The following is a 16,571-nucleotide window of genomic DNA, read 5'->3' on the forward strand; positions in this document are numbered from 1 at the left end:
GATGTTAGCCCGTTTTCAATACATTTCACATGTTATATTAATTTTGATATCAGAATGTCATGCAGTATTCTACAATGCTTGACTGAAACCCAGTAAGATCAACACATTTACAATTTCATGAAAAAGTGGTATCAAGTGTGTCTGACAGACCTGTTTTCCATTAAATCATGTTAATTGACAGTAACAATGCTACCATCTTTCAGTTTTGTAACAGCCATTCCATTACTTTTTCTTGGTATCGGTCTTAGAGGCTTATAACATAAGAACAGCCATACTGAGTCAGACCAAAGGTCCATCTAGACCAGTATCCTGTCTTCCGACAGTGACCAACGCCAGATGCCCCAGAGGGAATGAACAGAATAGGTAATTATCAAGTGATCCATCCCCTCTTGCCCATTCCCAGCTTCTGGTAAACAGAGGCTAGACACACCATCCCTGCCCATCCTGGCTAATAGCCTCCATGAACTTATCTAGTTCTTTTTTGAACCCTGTTATAGTCTTGGCCTTCACAACATCCTCTGGCAAGGAGTTCCACAGGTTGACTGTGCAGTGTGTGAAAAAATACTTCCTTTTGTTTGTTTTAAACCTGCTGCCTATTAATTTCATTTGGTGGCCCCTAGTTCTTGTGTTATGAGAAGAAGTAAACAACAATTCTATCATATTCCCCCTTAGTCTTTTTTCCAAGCTTAAAAGTCCCAGTCTTATTAATCTCTGCTCATACGGCAGACATTCCATACCCCTAATCATTTTTGCAGCCCTTTTCTGAACCTTTTCCAATGCCAACATATCTTTTTTGAGATTGGGCAACCACATCAGCACACAGTATTCAAGATGTGGGCATACCATAGATTTATATAGAGGCAATATGATATTTTCTGTTTTATTATCTCTCTCTTTCTTAATTATTCCCAACATTCCTTTAGCTTTTCTGACTGCTGCTGCACATTGAGTGGATGTCTTCAGAGAACTATCCATAATGACTCCAAGATCCCTTTCTTGAGTGGTAACAGCTAATTTAGACCCCATCGTTTTATATGTATAGTTGGAATTATGTTTTCCAATGTGCATTACTTTGCATTTATCAACACTGAATTTCATCTGCCATTCCGTTGCCCAGTCACCCAGTTTTGAGAGATCCTTTTGTAGTTCCTCACAGTCTGCCTGGAACTTAACTATCTTGAGTAGTTTTGTATCGTCTGCAAATTTTGCCACCTCACTGTTTACTCCTTTTTCCAAATCATTTATGAATATGTTGAATAGGACTGGTTGCAGTACAGACCCCTGGGGGACACCACTTTTTACCTCTCTCCATTCTGAAAACTGACCATTTATCCCTAACCTTTGTTTCCTATCTTTTAGCCAGTTACCAATCCATGAGAGGATATTCCCTCTTATCCTATGACAGCTTACTTTGCTTTGGTGAGGGACCTTGCTAGAGGCTGTCTGAAAATTTAAGTACACTATATTCACTGGATTCCCCTTGTCCACATGCTTGTTGAACCCCTCAAAAAAATTCTAGTGGATCGATGAGGCATGATTTCCCTTTACAAAAACCAAGTTGACTCTTCCCCAACAAATTATGTTCATCTAGGTGTCTGACAATTTTGTTCTTTACTCTAGTTTCAACCAGGGATCACCTCTGGCTCCATTTTTAAAAATTGGCATCACATTAGCTATCCTCTAGTCATTTGGTACAGAAGTGGATTTGAATGATAGGTTACAAACTACAGTTAAATATGAAATTGCCGAATTACTGAGTTCCTTCAGTACTCTTGGGTCATCATATCTGGTCCTGGTGACTTATTACTGTTTAGTTTATCAGTTTGTTCCAAAACCTCCTCTAAATGACACCTCAATCTGGGACACTTCCTCAGATTTGTCACCTAAAAAGAATGGCTCAGGTTGGGAATCTCCCTCACATCCTCAGTCGTGAAGACCAATGCAAAGAATTCATTTCGTTTCTCTGCAATGGCCTTATCGTCCTTGAGTGCTCCTTTAGCATCTGGATTGTCCAGTGGCACCACTTGTTGTTTAGCAGACTTCCCGCTTCTGATGTACTTAAAAAAAAAATTGCTATTACTTTTCGAGTCTTTGGCTAGCTGTTCTTCAAATTCTTTTTTGGCCTTTCTAATTATGTTTTTATACATCACTTGCCAGAGTTTATGCTCCTTTCTATTTTCTTCACAAGGATTTAATTTCCACTTTTTAAAGGATGCCTTTTGGTTTCTCACTGCTTCTTTTACTTTGTTGTTTAGCCACGGTCGCACTTTTTTTGGTTCTCTTACTATGTTTTTTAATTTGGGGTACACATTTAAGGTGAGCCTCTATTATGGTGTATTTTTAAAAGTTTCCATGCAGCTTGCAAGGATTTCACTTTTGGTACTGTACCTTTTAATTTCTGTTTAACTAACTTCCTCATTTTTATGTAGTCCCTCTTTCTGAAATTAAATGCTGCTGTGGTGATTTCCCTGCCATAGGAATGTTAAATTTAATTATATTATGGACACTATTACCAAGCAGTCCAGCTATATTCATCTCTTGGACCAGATCCTGTGCTCCACTTAGGATTAAATCAAGAATGGTCTTTCCTCTTATGGGTTCCAGGATTAGCTGCTCCAAGAAGCAGGCATTAAGGTGTCAAGAAACTTTATCACACATTGGTACCTGCTTTGCGTTTTGTCAAAATCGGTAGTGAAAGCGTTCTTAAAACGAACAACATGCTGGGTCGTCATCTGAGACTGCTATAACATGAAATACATGGCAGAATGAAGATAAAAAAAGAATAGGAGACATACCATTCTCCCCCAAAGAGCTGAGTCACAAATTTAATTAACATTTTTTTTTTTAAATGAGCGTCCTCAGCATGGAAGCACATCCTCCAGAATGGTGGCCGAAGCACGAAGGGGCATACGAATGTTTAGCATATCTGGCATGTAAATATCTTGCAATGCCAGCTACAAAAGTGCCATGCAAATGCCTGTTCTCACTTTCAGGTGACACTGTAATTAAGAAGTGGGCAGCATTATCTCCTGTAAATGTAAATGAACTTGTTTTTCTTAGCGATTGGCTGAACAAGAAGTAGGATTAAGAGGACTTGTAGGTTCTAAAGACAGGTTTCAGAGTAGCAGCTGTGTTAGTCTGTATTCGCAAAAAGAAAAGGAATACTTGTTGCACCTTAGAGACTAACAAATTTATCTGAGCATAAGCTTTCGTGAGCTACAGCTCACTTCATCGGATGCATTCAGTGGAAAATACAGTGGGGAGATTTATATACATAGAGAACATGAAACAATGGGTGTTACCATACATACTGTAACGAGAGTGATCACTTAAGATGAGCTATTACCAGCAGGAGAGAGGGGGGGAAAAAGCCTTTTGTAGGGATAATCAAGGTGGGCCATTTCCAGCAGTTAACAAGAACGTCTGAGGAACAGTGTGGGGGGGGGATATAAACATGAGGGAATAGTTTTACTTTGTGTAATGACACATCCACTCCCAGTCTTTATTCAAGCCTAATTTCATGGTGTCCAGTTTGCAAATTAATTCCAATTCAGCAGTCTCTCGTTGGAGTCTGTTTCTGAAGTTTTTTTGTTGAAGAATTGAAACTTTTAGGTCTGTAATCAAGTGACCAAAGAGATTGAAGTGTTCTCCAACTGGTTTTTGAATGTTATAATTCTTGATATCTGATTTGTGTCCATTTATTCTTTTACATAGAGACTGTCCAGTTTGACCAATGTACATGGCAGAGGGGCATTGCTGGCACATGACGGCATATATCACATTGGTAGATGTGCAGGTGAACGAGTCTCTGATAGTGTGGCTGATGTGATTAGGCCCTATGATGGTGTCCCCTGAATAAATATGTGGGCACAGTCGGCAACGGTCTTTGTTGCAAGGATAGGTTCCTGGGTTAGTGGTTCTGTTGTGTGGTGTGTGCTTGCTGGTGAGTATTTGCTTCAGGTTGGGGTGCTGTCTGTAAGCAAGGACTGGCCTGGCCTGTCTACGCTACCAGCACTCCCAGCTATCTTCGAGACACCACTGACTTCCTGAGGAAACTACAAGCCATCGGTGATCTTCCTGAAAACACCATCCTAGCCACTACGGATGTGGAAGCTCTCTACACCAACATTCCACACAAAGATGGACTACAAGCCGTCAGGAACAGTATCCCCGATAATGTCACAGCAAACCTGGTGGCTGAACTTTGTGACTTTGTCCTCACCCATAACTATTTCACATTTGGGGACAATGTATACCTTCAAATCAGCGGCACTGCTATGGGTACCCGCATGGCCCCATAGTATGCCAACATTTTTATGGCTGACATAGAACAACGCTTCCTCAGCTCTCGTCCCCTAATGCCCCTACTCGCGCTACACTGATGACACCTTTATCATCTGGACCTATGGAAAAAAAGTCCTTGAGGAATTCCACCATGATTTCAACAATTTCCATCCCACCATCAACCTCAGCCTGGACCACTTTCTGGACACTACGGTGCTAATAAGCGATGGTCACATAACCACCACCCTATACGGGAAACCTACTGACCGCTATACTTACCCTACATGCCTCCAGCTTTCATTCAGACCACACCACACAATCCATTGTCTACAGCCAAGCTCTACGATACAATCGCTTTTGCTCCAACCCCTCAGACAGAGACAAACACCTACAAGGTCTCTATCAAGCATTCTTACAACTACAATACCCACCTGCTGAAGCGAAGAAACGGATTGACAGAGCCAGAAGAGTACCCAGAAGTCACCTACTACAGGACAGGCCCAACAAAGAAAGTAACAGAACACCACTAGTGGTCACCTTCAGCCCCCAGCTAAAATCTCTCCAGCGCATAAGCAAGGATCTACAACCTTTCCTGAAGGACGACCCATCACTCTCACAGATCTTGGGAGACAGGCCAGTCCTTGCTTACAGAGAGGCCCCCAACCTGAAGCAAATACTCACCAGCAACCACACACACACCACACAACAAAAACACTAACCCAGGAACCTATCCTTGCAACAAAGCCCGTTGCCAACTCTGTCCACGTGTCTATTTAGGGAACATCATCATAGGGCCTAATCACATCAGCCACACTATCAGAGGCTCGTTCACCTGCACATCTACCAATGTGATATATGCCATCATGTGCCAGCAATGCCCCTCTGCCATGTACATTGGCCAAACCAGACAGACAGTCTCTACGTAAAAGAATAATTGGACACAAATCAGACATCAAGAATTATAACATCCAAAAACCAGTCGGAGAACACTTCAATCTCTCTGGTCACTCTATTACAGACCAAAAAGTCGCAATATTGCAAAAAAAAAAAAAAAAAAAAAAACTTCAGAAACAGACTCCAACGAGAGACTGCTGAATTGGAATTAATTTGCAAACTGGACACCATGAAATTAGGCTTGAATAAAGACTGGGAGTGGATGTGTCATTACACAAAGTAAAATTATTTCCCCATGTTTATTTTCCCCCCTACTGTTCCTCACACATTCCTGTCAACTGCTGGAAATGGCCCATCTTGATCATCACTACAAAAGGTTGTTTTGTCTCCCCCCCCCCCCCTCCTGCTGATAATAGCTCACCTTAAGTGATCACTCTCGTTACAGTGTGTATGGTAACACCCATTGTTCCATGCTCTCTGTGTATATAAAATCGTCCTTCTGTATTTTCCACTGCATGCATCCGATGAAGTGGGCTGTAGCCCACGAAAGCTTATGCTCAAATAAATTTGTTAGTCTCTAAGGTGCCACAAGTACTCCTGTTCTTTTTACGGATACAGACTAACACGGCTGCTACTCTGAATAATATCTCCATGTGTGTGCTGCCAGAGGCCTGATTCAGCAAAACAGGGAGAGGGAATCCAGGCTAGTGGAGCAGGCAGGCTCAGTGAAATCCCAGCACATCAGGTGGCATCCCAGACAGTGGGGTGGGGGGTCCCTTCTGTTACAAGTATACCCTTCCTTTATCTCTAAAATCCACTTGCCTAAAGTGATAGACATCCATTCATAGTAGAAATGAGACAGGGTCAAAAAGAAGGTCAGGTAGTAGGTAATTCATGAATTGGCTTGCAGCTCTTGATTTTTCTGTCAAACCTGTGGCCTAACATTTGACAAAGAGAGCATAATCAAAGGATGCTTTATCTTCGTTTGAGGTTTGAACACACTCGCTGAGACTGTGAAGATGACTTGTTGCTGTTAATATTTTCTCCTCTAATATTTCCTCCTTTTCATAATAAAAGACGAGGAAGACAGCAAATAAAATTGTTTGTGTAACCTGAACATGGGACCAGAAGACTCTTTTATAAGGTTGTAAGAGACTCCACTATCTTGCCACACCAACACTTTCATCAGTGGAACATTTCCCTTCTATTTCTTGATCTGTTGTACATAATCAATTTGAGTCACAGGCTCTTCTTCCTCCTCTAGTAGCGTATCAGGCACTAGGATGGAAAAATGCTCTCTATGGAAAGGGTGACTAGGCGAAGACCAATATAGCCAAGCCACCAAATGCGGCATATGCCAATCCTGCCAGCTACTGAACTCTGGCAATGTGTCATTTCCTGTGGGGTGAGATAACTTTAGACTGAGTTCTGAGGCACAAAAGTCTTGATTAAAGCAGCTAATAGACTTCCGTAGCTCTGACCCAATCCAATCTTGGATCAGATAAAGAAATTATTGGAGATGTGACCAATGACAACATCTGAAGAACAGAACGAGGAGATGGGAGAACCTAATGGTGTCTTCAGTGGTGGAAAAAAGGTATCTGAGGAGCTCCCTTCTAAGAGAGAGATGGGAAGATTTATCTTATTTCTAAGCATATTTTTAGATTTTTATCTATTTACATTTTCAGTTGCAGGAAATTATGGCTTGTCAGACAATTATTTAATGACAGGCACAGCTTTAAAAAGTTAAAGCTTCATAACCACTGAAACTCAAACTGTCAACACTATATGTGAAAATATACAAATCAAACTTTAGTAAGTTCTGAAGCAGATTTTCCACTTGCTTATCATAATTCCTGGTGCTGAAGTCACTGCAACCACGGATGCACTACTTGAAGAAGTGGTACAGGTCATGTGCTATTATTGTTTCAGGTTTGGCATCCACATACTGCAGGACAAAATACTTTTCCATAAAAACTTTGCAGCTTCAAACAGTCATATTACTGTTGACATTGGTGCTTTCTTCCACTTTTGATAGTGTCATATCTTTTGCAGCTTTTAAGTATATGCACTGTGATTTGTTTCTGAGAATAGGATTGCTTAAAACCATATCCTACAGTTCATCTTCAATAGGTGCTTTCAGAGCCTCTCTGTTGAGCATTTGTTCCTGCTCAATCCAGTTCAAAACAGATTTTTCTGTACTTGGCTTCTGCATTGGCCATTGCCACCACGTTGCTGTCCCATCTTCAAGGCAATTTATGAACTCCAACTGATTTGCACAGTTTACAGTTGTAAAATTGGTATTTTTCTTTTGCTTTTACCTTTTGGTTCTATACAGTCTGGGTGTAGCACTTGATGTAATACACGTCATATGCATGGGTGTCTTTTGGGTCAAGGCACCTACTTAACTTTACTTTCCTTGCAACGTTCTTTCTAATGTAGCTTCTCCTGTGTTGAAACTGTGCTTAATGCATCTAAAACGCATGCACAAATACGAATTAACCACATACACCTCTACCCCAATATAACGTGACCTGATATAACACAAATTCGGATATAACTAGGTAAAGCAGCGCTCCAGGGGAGCAGGACTGCGTGCTCCAGTGGATCAAAGCAAGTTCAATATAACATGGTTTCACCTATAACGCGGTAAGATTTTTTGTCCCGAGGACAGCATTGTATCGGGGTAGAGGTGTACTACCTTTCAAGAAAAATGCTCCAACAAGTGAATTGCTCAAAGAATTTCATCATTGCATGGCATAATGAAGCTGCTGCCTCACACTGTTCAGTGGAGTTTCTTCTTAGTTCCACTGAGAAGGCTGACACTAAAATTATCTTGCATGCTACCAACGTAACAGGGAGGTGCTAACGCTGGATTTTTGCACAAGACAGATGTTCTAGTGCTCTCTGAGAGATGCCACAAATGCCTTCCACAAGATTCCATTTTTCTGCCTGATTCTGAGGAACAGAATCACTGTAAATCCCTCACAGTTTGGTCCCATCACTTGGCCCGATAAAAGCAACCATACTGCCAGGTTTCCACGCCCCTTCAGGATGTTACATTACTGTAAGGCTAACTGGAAAGATCCAATTATCTTACTGGAAGCCATTTGATTCAGCCTCCGAAGAGTCCTCCTCACTCTGAAGATGCTTGGAAAAAGCCGAGACAGTCACTGATGAGGTCATAAATGCACTGGACACATTCATATGCAAAGTTTAAAATGTGAAGACCAACATTACAACACTTGCAGAGCTACGCTGGTGGATGTTTTTCAAGAAGCAGACAACTGAAAAAATATGCCAACATAGAGTGAATTTATACTTGCCATTGAAAGGGAAATTATCAATCAACAGAACACATCAGGGATGATTAAGCACATCCAAAACTACCCTCCCCATAAGGCATGAATGGGTTTTGGGGGATGGACTTATCACACCAGTTATGTGTGAAATATCACGTGGTCCCAAATCAATCCTTCAGCTAATCAAATGCTTTTGTACAAAGACCAGATGCTCACTACCCTGCAAATGTCTGGCCAGCAGCCTGCCTTGTACAGAGAGTACAAGAGCAGCATGGATGAGGATCAGTGTGACTGTGTGTCTAGCAGTGGTGACCTACATGGCAATGACACTAATTATGACTTTGATGAATAAGTGTTTTCAGTACTACATGCCACGGACAAATTCCCTAGGATTAGCCAAGATCAATGTGTTTTTTTGTTTTGTTTTTTTCTAATGTAAGCAAGGTATACTGGTATTAAATTTCCTAGAACTTATATCTACCTAACTGTTCTACGTTTGTCATGTTTGGTATCATTGTTTTCGTGGGACAAAGGGCTTTCAAATTATACCAAACTCAGTACAATGTTGTCGGAAATGGGTTATCAAAATTTCCACCAACTGCAAGACATGGAGCTCGTGAGAAGGGGATCAGGGGATCAGTGAGCATGTCCCCTCTGCCATGCGGCAGAGGGTGACACCACTGAAATTACGATTATGTAGATTTTTGTGAATCATATGACATCCCCACTTACCTTTCATTCATTAACTTGCCCATAAAATGAGATTTTACGACATTACACCCCTAGACTGAATAAGATCCAATGGCTAAAAGTTGACAGTAGACAAATTCAGATGAAATAAGATGTACATTTTTAACAGTGAGGGTAATTAACCTTTGGAACAACTTACCAGTGGTTGCGGTGGATTCTCAATTATTAGAAATCTTTCAATAAAGATTCGTTTTTCAAAAAGATATGCTCTAATTCTAACAGGAGTTACTTCAGTGAAGATCTAGGGCCTACGTTATAAAGGTCAGACTAGAGGATCACAGTGGTCCATTCTAGCCTCAAAATGTATGGGCTATATGAATGCTTAGCTTGCAAGCAAGCTGGGGTGTAAATCTACCCCACACTAGCCTCCCGGACACTAAGCATCCATGTAGGTCCTGCTACTACACACTAAAAGTTCCATAGGATGCTTTGATCTAAGCACACTACAGAATTCTTAGTTTGCGGCAGCAGGGTCTACACAGACACTTAGTGCATGTGAAGCTAACATGAGGTAGATTTATACCCCTATTTACCAAGAATTAGGTGGTCATACAGACAAGACCTGTAACTCAGCCATACCTGAACAAACTTTCACAGGACATGCAAAAAGCACATCTCTAGCCCCAAGGATTTATTTCTGCATTATTTCAAAGACCAGTTGTGTACAACTGAGGTGTTGACACCTTCTCAAAAAACTTTCAAGAATATTTTATAATGGAAAGTGTTAGAGAACCTAAATATAGCAACTGCTACCAGCTCCCCATACAATTTTTAAGGCTACCTGGACTATTTAGACTCATTCTCCTTCCACCTACAACCCTGGCTATACTTTCAGCAGCAGACTGACACAGCAATTACTTTCAGTTCTCATTTTCTAATGAGAAAATATCAGGAGCCTAATGTAGTTTTTACCATATGAAGTGAGCTCAAGTGGCCACAGGGCAAACGAAGTTGCTGAAAGAAGACCTGGGCTCCTGGTAGATAAGTGCAAAGCAACAGCTACAATTAAGATTGCCTGAATATTTCCAGTATAAAGGCTCAGTATAAGCACTTCTTCACAGAACACCCAGTCAACCTCTAAAATTCATTGCCAGCAGATGTTGTGAAGGCTAGAAGTACAACTGGGTTCAAAAAAATAATTAGATAATCCAACAATTGCTATTAGCCAACATGGTCAGGGACACAAATCCATGCCCTGGGTGTTCCTAAACTTCAAGCTGCCGAAGCTAGGTCTGGATGATGGGATGGTTCAGTGGTTAATTGCTCTATTCTGTTCATTCCCTCTGAAGCATCTGGCACTGGCTACTGTCAGAAGTCAGCATACTGGACTAGATGGACCATTGGTCTGACCCAGTATGGCTATTCTTATGTTTTACGAAGCGCTCAGAATTTGCCCAAACTTTCTTCTTTTGGGCTAGAAAGACAAGATGGGTGAGGTAATATATTTTTATTGGACCAAACTCTGTTAGTGAAAGAGACAAGCTTTGGAGCTTACATAGAGCTCTTCTTCAGGTCTGGCTGACATTTCCTGGACTTGGTCTCTGCCTAAGCATGATTTTTTTTTTAGTTCTTTTCATAAAGAAAAGTTCAAAATATGTTATGCTATTCAATAACTGCACTCCACTTCATACAGTGAAGTCATAGTCAGTTTGGGGGTTTGTAAAGGTAGAAAGTCTCCTTTTAAATGTATGTAGTATTTAAATTTCTTTGTAAACAAAAATTAGAAGGCTTTTCCTATCCCTTGTGTGTTTGTAACAGTCTCGAGTGAGCTCAGTAGCCACATCAGACACGCTCAAGCATTCCCCTCTCTCTATTTTCAACAGTTGCAGGTTTGTTGCTGCAGCAACAGCTATATGCAAGCATTCTTTTGCAAACCTGGGAAAGAATACAGACATGAACTCCCCTCAGATCAGAGCCTCATGTTAGTGATAGCATCACAACAGACAGGAAGTGAAAATCACTACCAACAAGAAATAGTGAAAAGGGGGTGAGAGTGTCTGGGTCAGGTGGAACCCTGCAGCTGGGCTCTAGGAGGGTAAGGAGTGAGAGTGTCTGTGCTGGAGGGGGGTGGGGGGACTGCAGCTGGCCTTGAGGGGGAATAGAAGATACTTAATTTACCAAAATATACTGAAATACATTCACTAATACATTGAGCATAATTAGAACTACAGTTATCAAATTAAAATTTAAGTTCAAGAACATTTTTTTGTTTATTGCTCACTCACAGATTTGCAAAATTTGCTAATCTGCAAAGTGATGAGATTCTATTGTACTCATTTTAAGAGATTGGTACACCAAATTAAACTTACAGTACTAGCCTGCCAAGTACCAGAAGGACATCTTCACATTCCGTAGTCAAGTATGGTCGTGCATTAGCAAAGCTTTGAATGGAGATTCGATACACTTCCAAAAAAGGCAAAATATGTTCCGATGCACCCCGGTTTCCAGCATACTGTAATAATGTCTGAAAGAAAACAAGTTTTATTATTATAATTTTCATATGAAATTTTACATCTAAATGCAAAAATACACACACTATAGTAATGTTAAGACTACACCGTAAAAAAATCATGGAAAAGACAAAACTCCACTGTAAAAAGTGACTGGGAAAATGGCAACTTTTTGCTCAACAGAAGTTCTCCATATGCAGTCTCCTAAGATAAAAAGTATTAAAAATAAGCACTGAATTACTTTTACTAATTTTAATCCTGTTAGTGTGGTAGAAGTTCTACTTCAGAGTGAACTGGATTCTATAGTGACTCATGAATTAGAAGAACTGTTAACTAAGATCCAGTTAGAGGGGCAAATTCTGCCCTCATCTTCATCTGTGCAACTCATTGGACCTCAACACGGATATACAAGTGTAACACAGCAGGATCTTCATTGCTAGTGAGAATTCACAAACAAAATAAAATACTTTAAATTACAGAGCAAGATTACAATGCCATTAGATAGTATAAACATTTCAACACCTTCACAAAATGGATACGAAGTCACTGACAGAGAATCATCATAGAACCCAAAGTGATGCCACTGTTAAGCAGTACTTCTAAAAGGGGAATCATACACCCATAGCTCAGTCCCGTGTGCATGAGCGATGCAACACAGCTAGGCCTAGCACAATTAGAGGGTTGGTTTTTTTAAAGCGAGTAAATATTTATTGCTAAACATCGATGTCACAATACACACAATTAAAAATGTACAGATAAGCAAAGAAAGAAAAATGCTACTTAAGAGTTTGATTTAAGGTTATTTACTTTGTATATTTTGACATGTGATGTTGACAATTTGTCTTTTACCGGTTATAAAGCTTTAACTTTTTGAATCTCAACATCTACTGTCATTAAATAGTTGTCTGACAATCTGCCACAATTGTGAAAATTCAAATTCATAAAAATCTAAAAAAAATACTTAAACATTGATATTACCCACTGAAATTATAAAAAAAAAATGTGCAAAGCCTAAATACAGCCAAGTTGAAACCTAGAGTTCATTGGGTGCAAGGCAGCTTACTTCGACCTAAGTTCCTACACTAAAATTTCACTCCCGCTGACATAACTCATCCACTATGCCGACTTTACTCAACCTCAATGAGAGGCATAGTGTGTAGGTCAACGTAGTTAGGTTGATGCAATATAGTGCAGATACTGTGTTATTTAGGTGGACTTTAGCGGACTCCAGGAGGTGTCTCACAACGCCCCACCTTGACTGCTCTGGTCACTGTTTTGAACTCCACTGCTAAATGGCCAGGTACACACACCCCTCCCCTTTAAACCCCAGTGAATTTTTGAAATCCTATTTCCCGTTTGCCCAGCTTGGAGAGCACACCTAGCAATTGCCCAGCTGACCATACTGGCTACACACTGCAGACACACGCCCATCTGGACTACTCAGGAGGTGTTGGATCTCCTCAGTCTGTGGGGAGAAGAGACTGCAGGCACAGCTCGGATCCAGCCACAGAAATACTGATATGTGGGGAGAAGACCAATTAAAGAACAAGACCCAAAAACTAAGAGTTGAATATAAACAAATTTGGACTAGAAATAATGTACAAGTTTAACTCTGAGGGTAACTGACCATTGGAACAATTCACCTAGAGATGTGGTGGATTTTCCACTTGAAATCTTTAAACTGAGACCGTGGGCAAGTCTACACTTAAAACACTGCATCGATGTAGCTGCACCAATGCCACTGTAGCGCTTTTATGCTGAAGGGAGAGAGCTCTCCCACTGGCATAGTTAATCCACCCCATGAGAAGGGACAGCTATGTTGGCAGAAGATGCTCTCACAACGACACAGTGCTGTCCACACCAGCGCTTAAGTCAGTATAACTATGTCGTTCAGGCACATTTATTTTTCACACCTCTGAGTGATGTAGTTATAGCAAAGTAACTTTATAGTGTAGACCTCCCCTGTATCTTTCAAAATGAAGTTATGGGTTTGCTAAAGAAATTACTAGGAGAAATTCTATGGCCCACATTATGCAGGAAGTCAGAAAAGGTCAACACAATAGTTCTTGCTGACCTTAAAAATCTTTGAATCTATATATTTTATCAAGTAACTGCACCTCTATAATATAACATTATTCTGGAATGCATAGTGAGAAAGTAGATAGGTATTTGTTATTTCTAAAGTGGTTAGAGAACTGTTCTGACTCATTCTTTCCCTAACCATTGTCGATTACAACAGGTGTAATACAAAATTTGAACTGATACTTGTTAGGATATAGATATTCAGGCCTGTCTGTAAAGGCCTATACTCTAAGAATTTAGGTGTATTCTTATCACTTGGCTAGTTCTAGAAGTATAAAAGAGAGAATCAAAATCACTGTCTGCCAGTGTAAAGTCCTTCTCTTACTGTGACAGTCTGAGGCCCTGTTCTTAGGCTCCTTTGGCTAAGCAACAGAGGCAGCCATAAGCTAGTCACATTGAAATAAGATGCTACTGGGCTGTTAGGAATACAATCCTGTCCCGATAGTGCCCTTCACCTCCAGAGAAAGGGAAGTGCCTAGAAGATGTAAAAGGAAACCTAGTTTGATAGCATCCTGTCTGGCAAGAACTCACTTATCAATAGCTGGGATGTGAAATCCTCACTTCTGTATTGTTTTGTCATTATAGTTCCCACTTTGCTATTGTTTGTCTGTATAATCTCGGTCTGGTTCTGTGATTGTTCCTGTCTGGTGTATAATTAATTTTGCTGGGTGTAAACTAATTAAGGTGGTGGGATATAATTGGTTACATAATCATGTTACAATGTTAGGATTGGTTAGTTAAATTTCAGGAAAATGATTGGTTAAGGTATAGCTAAGCAGAACTCAAGTTTTACTATATAGTCTGCAGTCAATCAGGAAGTGGATGGGGGAAATGGGAACAGGGAATGGGGGTGGGGAAATTGGAGTCATGTTTGGCTAAGGGCAGGAATGGGAACAGGGACACAGGTGTAAGGCTCTGTGGTGTCAGAGCTGGGAAGGGGGACACTAAGGAAACTGGAATCATGCTTGCTGGAAGTTCACCCCAATAAACATCGAATTGTTTGCACTTTGGACTTCCGGTATTGTTGCTCTCTGTTCATGCGAGAAGGACCAGGGAAGTAAGTGGGTGAAGGAATATGCCCCCTAACAATACCGAACACAGAAATTGTACCTTTGATCTTCTGATTTAAGAACCTTCCAAAATCCACATGGCCATCTCCAAACTATTTGTCATGTCAAGTTCAGAGATCAAAAGTTGCCTATGGTTTGATGACAATGCAATAATGCACAGCAAAATGGATTTATTCTGCTTCAAGTTGCCTGGGTGCGCTCTAGCAAATTGATGCCAAGCTAGTAATTCTGTAGCAATATCCTTTAAATAAATAATTTAACTTATATTGACTACAAAAAAAAAAAAAAACAAATTCATATAATTTCTTTGATATCAAAAACATCTTACTGGATCCTTACATTTTCAATATGATGCAAATTGTACCAGAAACACAACTGCATTAATACTCAAAGTAACAGCCAGAGAATTCTGTATCCACAGATGCAGTTAGCTATTACAGGTAAAACATTAGCTGGACGTTTCTCCTGAAATGAGCACCGAAATTGCTAACAACGTTGACATTTAGATTGCCAATTTGGGATTTAAAACTTCCTCAGAACTATTAATTAAGACAACGCTGCCACATGTATACCTTAATGCTGACAAGGGGAGAGCGAAACAATTTTTCTTAAAACAAAGCTTTCATTCTGGGGCACCCATTCGAGGACAAAAATACAACCTCACAGTACGCACAAACATTACTGATCAATTGTGTGCGCAAATTCAACACTTTAAATGCAAAGTAGCTCATACATCAGAATTGGAAGAAACTCCAAATAACACAGTTCTCCTCTACAGCGGGCTGGGAGGCAAGGTTACACTCACCAACACAAATGCTCAGAAAAGGCTATTTCTAAACGTTTAACTCGCCCGGACTGATGCCTCTGCGCTGCAGCGCTGGCAGCGATAGGCTTTCCCAACACAACCCCTCTGAGCTGCCGGGCTCCCAACGCGAGAAGGCTTCCGCACGCACAAGCGCTGCGCGGCCTAAGGCAAAAGCTGCCCCGCTCTACGAGGGACCACAGCCCCCGCCCGCGGTGCTCCGTGCGGGACCCCCGGGCCCCGCGGCTCCCGCCAGGCCCGGCTCCCACCTGGCAGAACCCCCGGCAGTAAGTCCGAGACGAAGACTCCGAAACCTCCTGTTCGCGCAGCTCCGCCTGCAACTGCCAGAGACGGGCGCGAAGTGCGACCACTAGCCGCTCCATATCGGGGCGCGGAGACGCCTCAGCCTCTGCGTCCGCCATCTGCACTCGTCCCCACCGCGCGTAGGCAGCGATCACGTGATCAGGAGCAACCTGATGACCTCACCGGCATGGAACGGAGTCACATGACTCACACGTGACTGGCAAACCCAAGCGTTCACGAAACCACGTGATCAAGGAATGAGGCAAAACAGAAAAACGTTTAAATAGGTGACGTTCTAAGACAGCGCCATATTGTTAACACGTCTGTTGGCCCCGCTTTCAACCGTCCTGCTAGGCTGTGCCGCTAGAGACCCCCCCCCAACCGCCGCGGGGGCGCGCGGCGCGGCTCATGAACATGTGGACGGGAGGAGTCATGCGCTGCGACCAGTGAGGGCCGGGGAAGCGGGCGAGGAGTGGTCGCCCTGGTTATCTTTGTACCCCGCCTCCCCCCAAACCCTTCCCTTCTGCGAGGCAAGCTAGGGATGGAGCCTGGGTGCCAGTGCCCATAGGTGCTGGCATTAGGGGTGTGCGGCGTGCTGCACCGCCCCCTGACTGGAAGTGGGTTCCATTATATG

General features: G+C 41.7%; 1 protein-coding gene across 5 annotated transcripts in view; it reads right to left on the reverse strand.

Moving 5' to 3' along the window:
* The window catches only part of RLF (RLF zinc finger), a 102,487-nt gene extending 86,395 nt beyond the window's left edge, over nt 1–16,092 (reverse strand). For all 5 annotated transcript variants that reach the window (XR_012665463.1, XM_048826041.2, XM_075121232.1 and 2 more), the window contains exons 1-2: nt 15,904–16,092; nt 11,540–11,694 (exon numbers count right to left, since the gene is read on the reverse strand). Coding sequence is in view for 4 of the 5 variants with exons in the window: in XM_048826041.2 (XP_048681998.2) it covers nt 11,540–11,694; nt 15,904–16,056 (308 nt within the window). In the remaining variant the exon portion in view is untranslated. The remainder of the gene's footprint in view (nt 1–11,539; nt 11,695–15,903) is intronic.
* Nucleotides 16,093–16,571: the final 479 nt, after the last annotated feature.

Source organism: Caretta caretta, chromosome 19 (assembly GCF_965140235.1).
Source record: "Caretta caretta isolate rCarCar2 chromosome 19, rCarCar1.hap1, whole genome shotgun sequence".
NCBI lineage: Eukaryota > Metazoa > Chordata > Testudines > Cheloniidae > Caretta > Caretta caretta.